The sequence below is a fragment of the Sturnira hondurensis genome, unplaced genomic scaffold (genome assembly GCF_014824575.4).
Source record: "Sturnira hondurensis isolate 20B ecotype Veracruz unplaced genomic scaffold, ASM1482457v3 Scaffold0019006, whole genome shotgun sequence".
In the NCBI taxonomy this organism is placed as follows: Eukaryota; Metazoa; Chordata; class Mammalia; order Chiroptera; family Phyllostomidae; genus Sturnira; species Sturnira hondurensis.
The window spans coordinates 222478-235684 of record NW_028091637.1 but is presented as its reverse complement, the minus strand read 5'-3'; the positions used below and the strand labels follow the sequence as shown (position 1 = coordinate 235684).

The 13207-nt window shown below is 38.4% G+C and overlaps 1 protein-coding gene across 1 annotated transcript in view; it reads right to left on the bottom strand.

Moving 5' to 3' along the window:
• KCNH8 (potassium voltage-gated channel subfamily H member 8) overlaps window positions 1–13207 on the bottom strand; it is a 223862-nt gene that overhangs the window by 15313 nt on the left and 195342 nt on the right. The window contains exons 12-15 of the mRNA XM_037070746.1: window positions 11363–11401; window positions 6808–7166; window positions 4098–4204; window positions 1519–1595 (exon numbers count right to left, since the gene is read on the bottom strand). Coding sequence (XP_036926641.1) covers window positions 1519–1595; window positions 4098–4204; window positions 6808–7166; window positions 11363–11401 — 582 coding nt within the window. The remainder of the gene's footprint in view (window positions 1–1518; window positions 1596–4097; window positions 4205–6807; window positions 7167–11362; window positions 11402–13207) is intronic.

Genomic DNA, 13207 nt, shown 5'->3' with positions numbered 1-13207 from the left:
AATGATCTTGTCAAATGTGAAGGAAAATAATTGAAATAGAATCAATGGGTGATTTTAGTCGAGAATAATACCTGAGAAGAAAGTGTTCGATAGAAGGTTAACATCCAATTTTCCAACAGGGTATTTGGTTTCGGCTGTTTAGGGGGCACATTTTTAACAAGAGCTTATTTGGGTGATCCAGTGGATGGCCAAGTCCTTATGACTTAAGAACTGTGAGCCCAGTTAGGTTTTCTGTTCCTGCTTTGTTGGCTGGCCCTTGGGCCAGCTGAGGACAGGCTCAGGAGGAGCTGAAGACATGCAGGTTTCAAAAAACCTTTGAACTTCCTGACAAACTATCCAGTCTTCCATTATTACAGGTAACTGGAAACTGATTATGGTTACATAGATTTTATTTCTCTCCAATCTCATCAACATCATCAACTGGTTACATTTTCTGCTAAGATCTCATTAGATAATCTAAAATTTTAGTCCTAGAAAGAGATTCTAGTACAGTATCGGCGCCTGCCCATCAGATTGAACTCCAGTTGCCCCTAGAGTTGATGATCTCATTAATACACACATTCTTTTTGCTTTCCTTTCTGTCTACCTTGCTTCTCTATTCCTCTATCTTGCTTCCTGGGTTATCTCCCAAATAATCTGTTTGCATCCAAATCATTGTCTCAAAAATCTGTGTTTTTCCCCCCCAATTTTATTTTATTTTGGGAGGGGGGCATAAATGAAGACAATAATTCAGAAATTATCTCTTTATTTATACAAAATGCCCATAAAGTAGATAAGTGGTTGCCTAGGGCTGGAGGTGGGAACAGGGATTAATTATAAATGATGGCGAGAGATCTTGTTGAGAGGGTAAAAATATTCTAAAACTAACTTATGGTGTAGGTTAAACCACTAAATAAGTTACTAAAAATCATTGAATTGTACACTTGAAGTGGGTGAACTTTATGTTATGCAAAATGTGCCTCAAGAAGGTTGTTTTAAAAATCACCCTATTTTACATAAACAGAAGGTGAGATTCACAGAGGCCCATTGCTTGGAGTTGCACTGCAGGTGTGTGTCGGAGAAAGGAGCAGAATGTCAGGCTGTTTGATTGCTCTCTTACTTTTGGTTCACCTGTAGACTAATGATCTTGCTTTAACCCATTAAAAATTAAAGTATGTGAAAAAAATGAAAAAAACACTTCTTAAACCAGTATCAGTACATTCGATAAGCTATTTATAGTAATGACCACTTTAATCGTGTACTTTATGCTCGACAATTTACTTAGATTATCTCCATTTCACAGTGGACTACGAGGAATTGCTATCCCCTTCTACACATGGGTAAACAAAGCTTAAGAGAAAGTAAGTGACTTATCAACAGTCACGTAACTCACTCGAGGCTTGGTGCGAGTTCATCCATGGTGATCAGACATCAGAGCACCTACTTGTACTTTCTATATTATACTGTTTCTGCTGGTAACTAGGATTGAAACCTTCCCTTACCACTCCAGCATGACCAAAGAAAGAGACAGGTCCATACCTCACTGTTGAGTTTCTTTATCTGCTGCTTGGTCTCCTCCGCTTTGATGAAGAGAACAGCAGCTCCAATCTCTGGGTCTGAAAAGGGACACACACACACACAAGGCATGAGACCCTTAGGAATAAACCCCATGTTTGAGCATTGGGGCAACAGGAATAGGGAAGGAAACCTGAGCCACTGCCTCTAAAGTTTCCCAGTGTCAGTGAATTGTGGTTCCTATCTCCCTGGGGTTCGACAAGCATCTTGTTCTCCTCTGGAAGGCACATGACACACTCTTTGGAACCAGGCACACATCATGATGGTGGTGACTGTGACCACAGTGACTGAGTGTGAACAGGTGAATCTCCCCTTCCTCCGAACACAATCACCACCATGTTCCAAGATGTCACATTTTTGACAATTCTCTAAATATATATTATAGCTAATGCCCGAGTCATACAAAAAGGATGTTCTTTCCTTTTTTTCTCCTGACTATTGATTTCTGTGCTCATGTGAGCATTTTCCTCCCGCATCTATTTCAGGTGCTAATCTCCACTGCAGGTTTTCCACCTTCTCCTGTGTGGCTCTAAAAGGTAATTTCTCCCATATCCTGGTTCTCTCACCTCCACTTTTCCTCCACCTTAATCTTCCAAATGCATTTATTTCTGTCAGGGACAAAAATACAGATGAATCATGGCTGGCTGCAGTAGACAGGATAATTTTGCACCATGGTATGATTATTCTAAATATCCTAATTCTGGTCAATTATGGGTAGAAAACTTGTTCGTGGGAGAAAAACTCATTCAAAACAATCAGAAGTGGGGAGTAGTAAGAATGCATTTTGCAGAGATATTTTGCAAAGCTAATCCTTTGATAATGAACGAATGATTAGAGGTCACATACAACTGGCTACACCTCCTTTTGAGGAGATGGCAATGAATAAGCAAAATATAATTGACCTTCATGAAGCTTAAAGTTTAGCAAGGAAAGAAATGCTTGAAAAGTAATTATGCAATAGGTTTGAATTTCATATTAAGGGAAGTATTAAGGAGTCCTTAATACTTCATATTAAGGAGTCCTTCAGGGTTTTAAGTATGGGGGCAGAATAATAAGAGTAAATTTATATTTTAAAAAATGTTCACTTTATGGAGAAATGTGCAAGATCAGAGAGAAGACTTTGGTAGGAACACAGACAAGAGATGGATATGGCAAGGAAAAGAGGAGGCAGTAAGGGTAGAAAGTCTTACGACCAAGGGATATTTAGGAGATAGAATCAAGAAAATGGGACACATGAATGAATGACTATATAGATAGATGTTGGGAAAAGGTGAAAGAAGAAGCTAAGAGGGAGGCAGGACTGAAATAGGTGGATGGATGTGGTGAGGTTCTATGCATCATCTCCAGGCCCAGGTGAGCAAAACAAACAAATGAACAACCTTCTATCTGGGACATACCACCAGTTTTCACAGCAAATAATCACACCAATTTCACTAAAACTATGATTTCTGTGACCCTCACCCTAATCAGAGTCGTATCAGCACATGTAAGTCAAAAGAATGAATTAATCAGGATTGTTGACTGACATTGCACTCTTTTTCTCCGTGTTCCTCTCTACTTTCCCTCCATCGGTGACTCTTACAAGGACCTTCCCATCTCCCCAGAAGATGATGAGTGCTGGGAAAAATGATTGCTGGCTGAGATGGGATATTGAAGATGGGTAGACTGAGATGTGTCTACCATTGAAGACACACCCTCAGAATTGTACATTCAGAAGTCTTTCTTAGGCTTGGTTTGGGGATTCGCTGCTTAGCAGAAGATCCTGACACAGGATCTCGGAGCTGGGTGGGAAGGAGGGGAGAGCATTGGCACAGGATTGCTGGCTTTGTATCTGGTAGTTTGCTGTTAATTGTTATGGCTAGTTTACGCCTACTTCATACTTCGTTATTATCCTCTATTTAGTAAATACATAGATGTTTTCTTTATAATTTATTTGTCATTTCTGGCCTTTATCATATTGGCAGATTCCTTTTTTATGGCCAATGAACTCAAGAATGAAAGGGAGAGAGAGGAGACAGAGCTAGGTTTGGGGCTACTCTTACACTGATTCACCATCACTAGAGGGTAGTGCTTGGTATAGTTTTCCGTAATTTCTAACATTTTTGCACACTTCTAAGTTGTTTATCCTTCAAGAAAATGCAATTATATAACCCCTTACCCAGTAAATTGGTTAAATACTGCCAATGTTCCTATAGTACCCAAGTAACACAGCATTTCCTCTGGGTAGTGTTTTTGTGGATTAGTCTGCATGTATTATAGGAGAACACGATCACTCTCTGGTGAAGAGCAGAAATCTGAGTCTTTTAACACACTAGTCACCTGAGCTGGCAAATGGCAGGCCGTCTAGCCTGGACAGAGGGGCAATTGCCAATGATAGCTTTCTGACTTGGAGATAACATAGACTCAAGTCAAATTATTCCATGGCATTGATAAATTCTATCACATGGAGACTATTCTGAGAATGTGAAGGCAAAATACTGCCTATGCCAAACATTAGAACTTAAAAAGAAAGATCACCCCTTGGGGAGGCTAAATATCTTTACCTCCGAGGGGAGGAGAAATTCGGGATTCTGGCCTGGTTCGTTCAGAGCCAAAGTCAAAAGTCTGGCTTTCTTCACTGCTGTTTCCATCTTCAATTCCATCAACAATCCTGTTTAAAATAAAGGGTATTGATTAATTGTGAATTTATGTTCATGGGTTCCAAAACTTCTACAAAACTTAAAAAGTACTGCGTTCCTAAATTCAAGATGCTCTAGGGCTATATCTAGAGTTCAGCATGGTAGCCATTAGCCTTGTAAAACTATTGAGCACCTGAAGCAGAGCAAGTACAAATTGAGATGTGTGGTAAGTATAAAATATACACTGGATTTTAAAGATTTTAGTAAAAAATGTAAATTATTTCATTAGCAATTTTCATATTGTTTACATTCGAAATGGTAATATATTTGGGGCATATTCAATTAAATATATTATTAAAATTAATTCCCAGTCAGGGCACATGCCTGGGTTGTGGGCCGGTTCCCAGCAGGGGAGGCATGAGAGGGAACCATACATTGATATTTCTCTCCCTCTCTCCTTCCCTTACTCTCTAAAGATAAATAAATAAAATCTTAAAAAATAAAATAAATAATACTAAAAAATTAAATATATTATTAAAATTAAAATTTTTACTTTTAAAAACATAGCTACTAGCAAATTTAAAATCACATGTGTTGCTCACACTTTTAGCTCATGTTCTATTCTATTGGACAGCAATGCTGTAGAATGTAGATTCAAGACCTTAAGCTACAGAAGTCCTCTTGTCTAATTTTACATCATGTCATGACTCTATCTAGAGTTAAAATGTTTTAATCTAATGATGACAGCATCACAAAAATAACTTTGATGACATGAACTTTGTTCACTCTGAACTTGGACAAAACTGTAAAGTGAGAGTTTGAAAAATTATACTTAATTTACTGTTAGGACTTAAGCTACTATTCTTTCCTTAATAATACCATCTAGCCCACTCATTATTAAAAAATATTCAAGTCTATTGTGGAAAATTTAAATGTAAAGGCAACAAAAATCAGGAAAAAAATCACCTGTAATCCACCCTGGCTGGTATAACTTAGTGGATTGAGTGCAGGCCTGTGAACTAAAGGATTGTGGTTCAATTCCCAGTCAGGGCACATTCCTGGGTTGCAGGCCAGTTCCCAGAGCAGGGGATGCACAGGAAGCAACCACACATTAATATTTCTTTCCCTCTCTCCTTCCCTTCTCCTCTAAAGATAAATAAATTAAATTTAAAAAGTCACCTGTAATCCACCACTTCTGTTAGCATTTTGAACTATGTCCTCAAACTCTTTTTCATATGTAAAAGAAACGTGTTCTTTTTTCAGGGTAGAATGAATTGTACATTAACATTTACTTTCCAACTCCAATGTATTTCCTCCTATTTAAAATTTATTATTTTTCATTTTGTTAAAAACTTAGGAGAAAGAAGAGTTAAGCAATATTTTCACATTATCACCTCCAATTGGATTCCTGAACATATACTGTCCACCTGCTTTGCTAAGCCTGTTTTGTTTTTTAAAAAATATTTTCTTTAAATGAATAAAATGTTTTCTTCAAATCAATAATCAAACATAGTGTATATCTGAAAGTTCACTTATAAGTGGAAAAACAGAATTTGGATCCATATTTTAGAACTTAATATTGGATTTTAGACAAAGTAACCTTCAAGTTTTACTTCTTACATCTTTGTAATAGAGATAATATGAATTACTTTATAAGAGTCCTGAGAAGATTGAAAGCAATAGTGAATGTGAAATTGCCTAGCATAGTATATGGAACATAGAAAATGTTCAATATATCTTTCCCATTTCTATTTATTATTCTGTGATATGTGATTTTTGCTATCACTTTTATGCTCTCCAGACCACTTTCATATTCTGCGTCAAAATTCTTCACCCTCTCAATCACCTTGAGGTGATCCTAAAATGAATATTTATTTATTTTTAAAAATTTTATTATTTATTTTTAGAGAGGGGGAGGGAAGGAGAAAGAGAGGGAAACATCAATGTGTGGTTGTCTCTCGTACGCCCCCTACTGGGGACCTGACCCACCATCCAGGCACGTGCCCTACACTGGGAATTGAACCAGTGACCCTTTTCTTCCTAGGCAGGAGTTCAATCCGCTGAGCCACACCAGCCAGGGCTGGATATCTTTAAAAAAAATTAAAAATAGAGCCATGCTTATTAGGTACTGAAAAGGCCAGAAATAAAACTAATCTTCAGTCATCCATAATGATGAAGGAAATAGGATGGAAAATAACAACACTTCATTTTCTTCATAATTTTAACTCATTGGTCCATAAAACTTTTGGTATGGTTGGGCACTGAAAGGGTAACGTCTATGGACTTTGCTTCATCTCTTTTATTTCATTTAAATTTACCCATTATAAAATTACAATGTAAAAATATACGGCTATAACAACAGGTTGAGCTGAATGGGTGGAGGCTGCTGAGAAGAAACTGTGAACATTCAATGAATCTTTTTGAGAATATAATTTAAACTATTTATTCTCATACCACATATACATCTACATAAAGGCAAAAATTACACACAAAATTCAGGAAAGCTGAAGAATCCAGGCTAGGATCTTATGTAGTAGAAAGGCCCAGAAGGCTGAATAATTTACTACCTAGGCATTGGTTGAATAAAAGGCAGCCATTTTCACCTGGGAAAGAATTAGATGATGTGAATTCTTACCTTGGACTGAGGTCTGGGGGTGCGGCACTATTCAAAGTTGAAAGCTGTAATTTCAAGTTCTTCTCTTTCCTTTTACCGTGGTTAGGAGGGTCAGTTTCCTGTTTGCTTTTGGGGGAATTTGAACTGGAGACTCTGATAGGAGAGTGAAACGGCACTGTTCCCGAGGCCAGCTGCTTCAAGCTTAAACCTAGATAGCTTTTATTGCTTCCAACCTTCTTGTTCCGCGAAGAAGACGATCCTCTTGTGTAGATGGGAGAGAGGGAGGCTGTCTCTTCTTCTTCCCCCTCCTCCTCCTCTTCCTCATCTTCCACGATGGATGGGAGTCTCTTGTTGATGCTGCCATTCCCCTTAGGCTCTGACTAAATCAGTGGACAATTACGGATTAGTAAGGATTGGGACGACCTCTTGGGGAAAATATCATTCATGCTGGAGGTCCTATCTGAACAGGGTCCAATCTCTTAGAGACTTACTTCTCATCAAAAGTAAAGACTTACAAGATGTTGCTATTAGTTATTCAGGTGTTAAAAGCCTCCCCATTTCTGATCTTCCCGAGGCTTATGCTCAGTGCTTTCTCAGTATTAGTCTGCCAATCCTTCTCCTGATCTTTTCATCTCTCTTGGTGGGAAGCTGTGTGAAAGGTTTATTTTACTGGATTTGTACCTAGGTTTTAATCAGCCTGCCACTTGTGATAGTATGTAATGGCATGGTCTGAAGAATAAAGACATTTTCAGTTTTACCAGCCGGTCTTGGGCCTTGTTATTTTAAATTTACAGGCTCTTCAGTGGAACTTTATGTGGCATAGCAAAATGATAATACCCTAAAAAACAAAAATCTTCCCTATTTTGGATTATATCAATGGAATAAGATCAGCAGTGTCCTTAGTTAGGGTTTCCTGCTTTCCTCTTGTTCATGAGTCAGCTGGTGGGAAATGGAGCAAACCATTCAATCTGCTCCCTTTGGAGAACCTTGGGAAGGGAAGGAGAAAGGCTTACCAAGCCCCAGCCTAGGATCACTGGACTCTTGGCTGGGTTCATTCAACCTTATAAGCTAAGAAGAAGCAAGAGAGAGAACAGGGAAGGACAGCTAAGGTGATGATGGAGGGGTGGGGCAGAGAGGGCAGCAAAAGCTAAGCCAGTGGTCCGGGACAGAGTCACTCTAAGAGTCTTTGTTTCTTGCTCTGCCTCACATGGCTTCCCTGCTCCAAAAGCTCAATTTATTTTTCTGTGCCTCAGTTTCTTTTGAAGATACAATCACATATACCTGTCCTTCAAAAATTTTTAAGAAAAATGAGATAAACTGAAAAGACCTTCAAGTACTATTTAAATCTCATAAACTCACACTGTTATTACTTCACCTTAATAAACAGTCGGTTATTGGTGTATATGGGTTTTACTATCTTAAAATGAAAGATATAACAAAAAGTAAATTTGAGCCTAAAAGGCAATAGCCCATCCAGTTTAGGTCACAATCGTTAAGTGAAATGATCAACGTACTCATATTTTTTGTATTTTATTCTTACTGGCTCAGAATTTCTGAGGATATGGCATTTTTAGACTCATTTATCCAACTCAATATGATTATTTTAATTAATGGTAAAGTCATAAGTTATCTATCGGCATAGTCATGGTATGGCTTTTATTTCTTTTTTGTTTTTCACAGCATTAAAATGTGCTTTTAACAAAATAGCCACATGAATTGCAGGAGAACATGTGTGGACTAGCATTACAGAATAGCAAAATTAGCTCGCCCAGCTATAGACACAACAGGGCAAACTTATCCAGGAAATGAAAAACAACATGCACGTCCTCTCACTGGACGTCCGTTTCCATTGGCATTGGCCATTGAATTATTCCTTTGTTTCAAAGAGGCTCCATTGGCTCTACTAGACTCGTCTGACCAATAACCCGCAGTGTTTGTACTTCTACAAATTTGTTTAAATGTCATGCTTCCATTTTGTCACGGAGACTTGGCGCTTTGAAAAAGCTGCTTAGATACTGTCTCCTGTGATCAAGGCAGCTGACATCACTTAATACCAAGAATGAAGGTTCCCTCCTACCGTTATTACACACAGGGCCCATGTTTATTAGCTCACTAAACACAAAGTCCCACGTGCAGTCTCTCTTCAGGAGTACCACTCTCTTCAGAAACACCATCTCTCTAGAAATACCAACTTCCTTTGGGTAGCTGCCATAAAGGGTACACTGTGTGTACACTGCCATGAAGTTCAACCACAGAGCTCCTCCTTCTCTTCTGACCCACCTCCTTGTTTTTTCCTGACTAATGCTTCCCCAAGGGCAGGAAGGTTTTTATCCTCACAGTCCAAAGAATCTCTACTTTAGTTCATGACATTTAGCTGGGATAGTCAATTCAGACTCAAAAATGAATAAATTCAATCAAACCTATCGAGACTAAAGGGAAAGGAGAATAAAGTCCAGGGCTTGAGTGTAGAGACTTTTGCACCATCCTAAAAGTGCTGTGACTTATTAGCCATAACCTTGGTCAGGTGATGTAATTATGTAAAGCCTTTGTTTTCTAACCTGTAAATGGGAAATGGTGTGAGAAAAAAATTAGATATTAAGTAGTGAAAGTTAAACACATAGCAATATGCAGAGCAAGTACTGAAATGCTTGCCCTTGCGATGATGGCGGTAATCATGAAGAACACAGGAACAGCCTTTACATCAGGGCAGGTGCTTCAGAGAGCACTGGTGACCTCTTTTTGCATGGTTTCCCCCTCACTCTTAGTTAACAGAACTCTTAGCAATGCACCCTGCCCAAAGATTACCTTTTTCAGTTTCTCTTGCTAGTTGTTTTGGCCAGGAGGCCAAGTTCTGGGATGAAAGCATGTAAGTGAACAGGCTATAAAGAACTTTAGGAGGCTTCTAGGAAGAGAGGAGCCTCATTCTTGCTTTTTAAGTTTAGTTTCTAGTCTGATATGTTGATGAAAAAAATGGATCACCAGTGGCCATGTTAGAAAATGAGAAAATCTTTAAAGAATGAAGCCATGCATTAAGGATAATGACACAGAAAGACAAAAGCTTGGGAGGCTATTGACACATTGTGACAGTGTCCACCCCTGGCTTTGTCCACGACAAGAAATAATCATCTATTGTCTTGAAACCCCTACTGTGCTGGTGGTCTTGATATAGCAAATGAAGTTCAGCCTAAATAGTATAGAACTTTTTTTTTAAAGTTGAGGATGTTGTATTCTTGGGAGGGGTATTAGGGTTAGAGAGCTATGACAGGGTGAGAAATTGGAATTGGAAAATTCAAAAGAAGGCTACATTTCTCTTCATGAAAAAAGAATATAAGAAAGGTCTTGGAGGGGAAGGGGTGCAGTAGTGAGGAAAGGCTACCAATTGAGGAGCGTTGAAACATAATGACTATTTTGCTAGTTCCCGAGGAGGGATTTTGAAGAGACAAAAGAGAAAAGACAACTTGTGCCTGAGAAAAACTTGGTTGAAAACATCGAGATGTTTTAAGACCTCTTAAGGCATTTCCCAGTACTATTAAAAGTAAACTCTGTTCGTTCCCCCTCCTCTACCCTCTTCAGTAAATCGTCAATGTCTTTGTGATGTGTTAGGTAGTTCAATATGTTTGCATGCCTGTGTGTGCATGTCTCTGTGTGTCTCTCTGTGTGCGCATGTGTGAAAGCTGGGTTCTGCTTCAAGGAGAGAGGACAGACAACAAAAGGTGCTCTTTCTAGTGTTGTCGTCACAGGGTTATTGTTGCTTGTAAAATTTTTAATTTTTTTCAATTGCAGTTTCTAGTCAGTATTATTTTGTACTGGTTTCAGGTGTACAGCATAGCGGTTAGACAATCACAGACTTTACAATGGGTTCCTCCTGATGGTGAGAGTACCCGCCTGGCGCCAGACATAGTTATTGCAATATTACTCAGTGAATTTCCTATGCCGTACTTTACAGCCCATGACTGTTGTGTACCTGCCAATCTGTACTTCTCAATCCATCCGCCTTTTGCACTCAGTTCCCCAACCCCTGTTCCTTCTGGAAATCATCAGTCTGTTCTCTACATCTGTGAGTCTTTTTCAGTTTGATAATGAAAATCCAGATACTACATCTGACAAATCACTTTATTGGGAAAGTTTTTTTTTGAAATTAGAGGATTCTTAAAAGTTGGGACTGTCTTAAGAGATTGAGTGAAACTACTTCTAAAAAATCTCTGAACCATAATTTTTACATCATGGATAATCAATCATGTTGTAACATCAATTGGATGTTTATATGAAAATATTTGGCTACTAATTTTAGACACAATGAAAGTACCACTAAGATCATTACCTTAGGACTTTGCTACTCTTGTCAGGTTTTGCCGACAACCTACTTTACAAAAATAACAATAAAAACCTTAAATAGAGATACGAACATCAATATTTCTATTTCCAAACTTAAGAAAGTCAGTCACTGCATCTCATGTGGAGAAGTTTGTTAGGGATCTTCAAAAATCAATGCATAAAACCCTCAAGAGGATAAAGATTTATTGAAAATTTTATAGATTTTACATATACATATTTTTCTCTCTGGCAAAAACCATACCTGCGAGACTGTAGATTTGTTCGACAATCTTGATATCACCTGAAATAAACAAACAAACAGAAGTTGTAACAATCGTTTAAACCTTAGCAGATGGTTCGGGACTGGGTAAAAGGTAGGAGGCAGGGGAAAAAGAGATGCAAATTCGGAGAGCGTGGTGGGGTGACTGATCCATCTGTGCAGGCCAGGGAAGAGAAAATACGTCCTGAAAGATGCTGGAAACACCTCCCACATCCCACCCTCTAGGAGCTCTATTGACCAGAGTGTGTTATAATAGAAAGGACACCACACCTGGGAAATAATGACCAAAACAGTAGGCTTGTTGGATGCAATTTCCACCTTTTTTAAACCCTCACTTGAGGGCATTTTTTCATTGCTTTCAGGGAGAGCGGAAGGGAGAAAAACGTCAATGTGAGAAGGAAACTATAATTGGTTGCCTCCCATATACATTGTATGTGCTCTGGACTGGGGATTGAACCAGAAACTTAGGTATGTGCTCCCTGACTGGGATTCGAACCTGCAACCATTAGGTTATGGGATGATACTCAAATTAACTGAACCACACCAACTACAGCTACAATTTCCATCTTGGTACCTCATTCACTGTCCTTTGTTTACCATCTCCTTTATTCTACTTTATTGCCCTTTTGCTAAATTCTCTCATTTTCCATAATTTTTTTCCCCTCTGGCTCTGTGAAAACAGAAACCCATGAAAACTTTTCTTCTTTACCCTCATTTTTGTTTGTTTAACCACCTTCCCTTCCTACTTGAATACAGTTGGGAGTCATGTCTTCTTTCTGTCCCATTTGTTTTACTCACTATGATGATACTTGAGAACTAGGATTAGGTTAACTGGGAATCCAAATCCCTTATTTAATTGAATTTAAGATCCCATGGAATCCACCACATTCCTATACACAACAATGACGTTTCAGGAAAAAATAAAATAAAACAATTGCTTTTGCAATTGCAACAAAAGTAATAATCTACCTAGGAATACACTTAACAAAGGATGTGAAGGACTTATATACTGAAAACTACAAAGCATTATTAAGAGATTGAAACAGACATGATGAAACAGAAGATCATGTATCATAGAAATGTATAATTGAAGCCTATATAATCTTATTAACCAGTGTCACCCCAGTACATTTAGTAAAAAGAAAGGAGATCCCATGGATTGGAAAAAGGAGAAAAACTGCCGCCAATCATAGTGAATGCCATCGGCGGTAAGACAGAACTTGATTTTAGAGACAGTAAGACGGGAAAACAGTGTGCAGTGTAGAATCGCTCAAGCTTGGACCTCAGAACACATCTCGTGTAAATTCAAACCGTGATGTCATTTGTGGAGAACATTTAAAACACGCCCCTTCCGTGACGTAGGAAGAAGCTCTGGAGGCGATGACGGATTTGGGACCCCGAGACTCAGCCGCAGCGTGCGTTGCTCACATACACTTCCTTCATTTTAAAGGGGCCATAGGTACTATAAATTAACATGATTTTATTCACATGAAAAAAATAAAAAACAAAAGACCTTATACTAAAAAAATGATCTGCTTACTAAGTGGGCCATAGCTGATGATTCTGTCACCTTCCCACTGTTGGTTTTCCCCCTCTAGAGAATTAGAGAAATAGATCTGTTATTATTTAAACAAATCTTGGAATCGTTACTGCTGTGGAAAAATATATTTCATCAATATTTAATGTTATCAAAGCAGGCAACCTACTCTACATCTAATTTGGTGCCCAAATATGTATTAATCAGAAACATTATAGACACAAGTTTTGTAATAATGCCCAAAATGATGACAGACGAAACCACTGAATAATTAAAACCATGAACAGTAA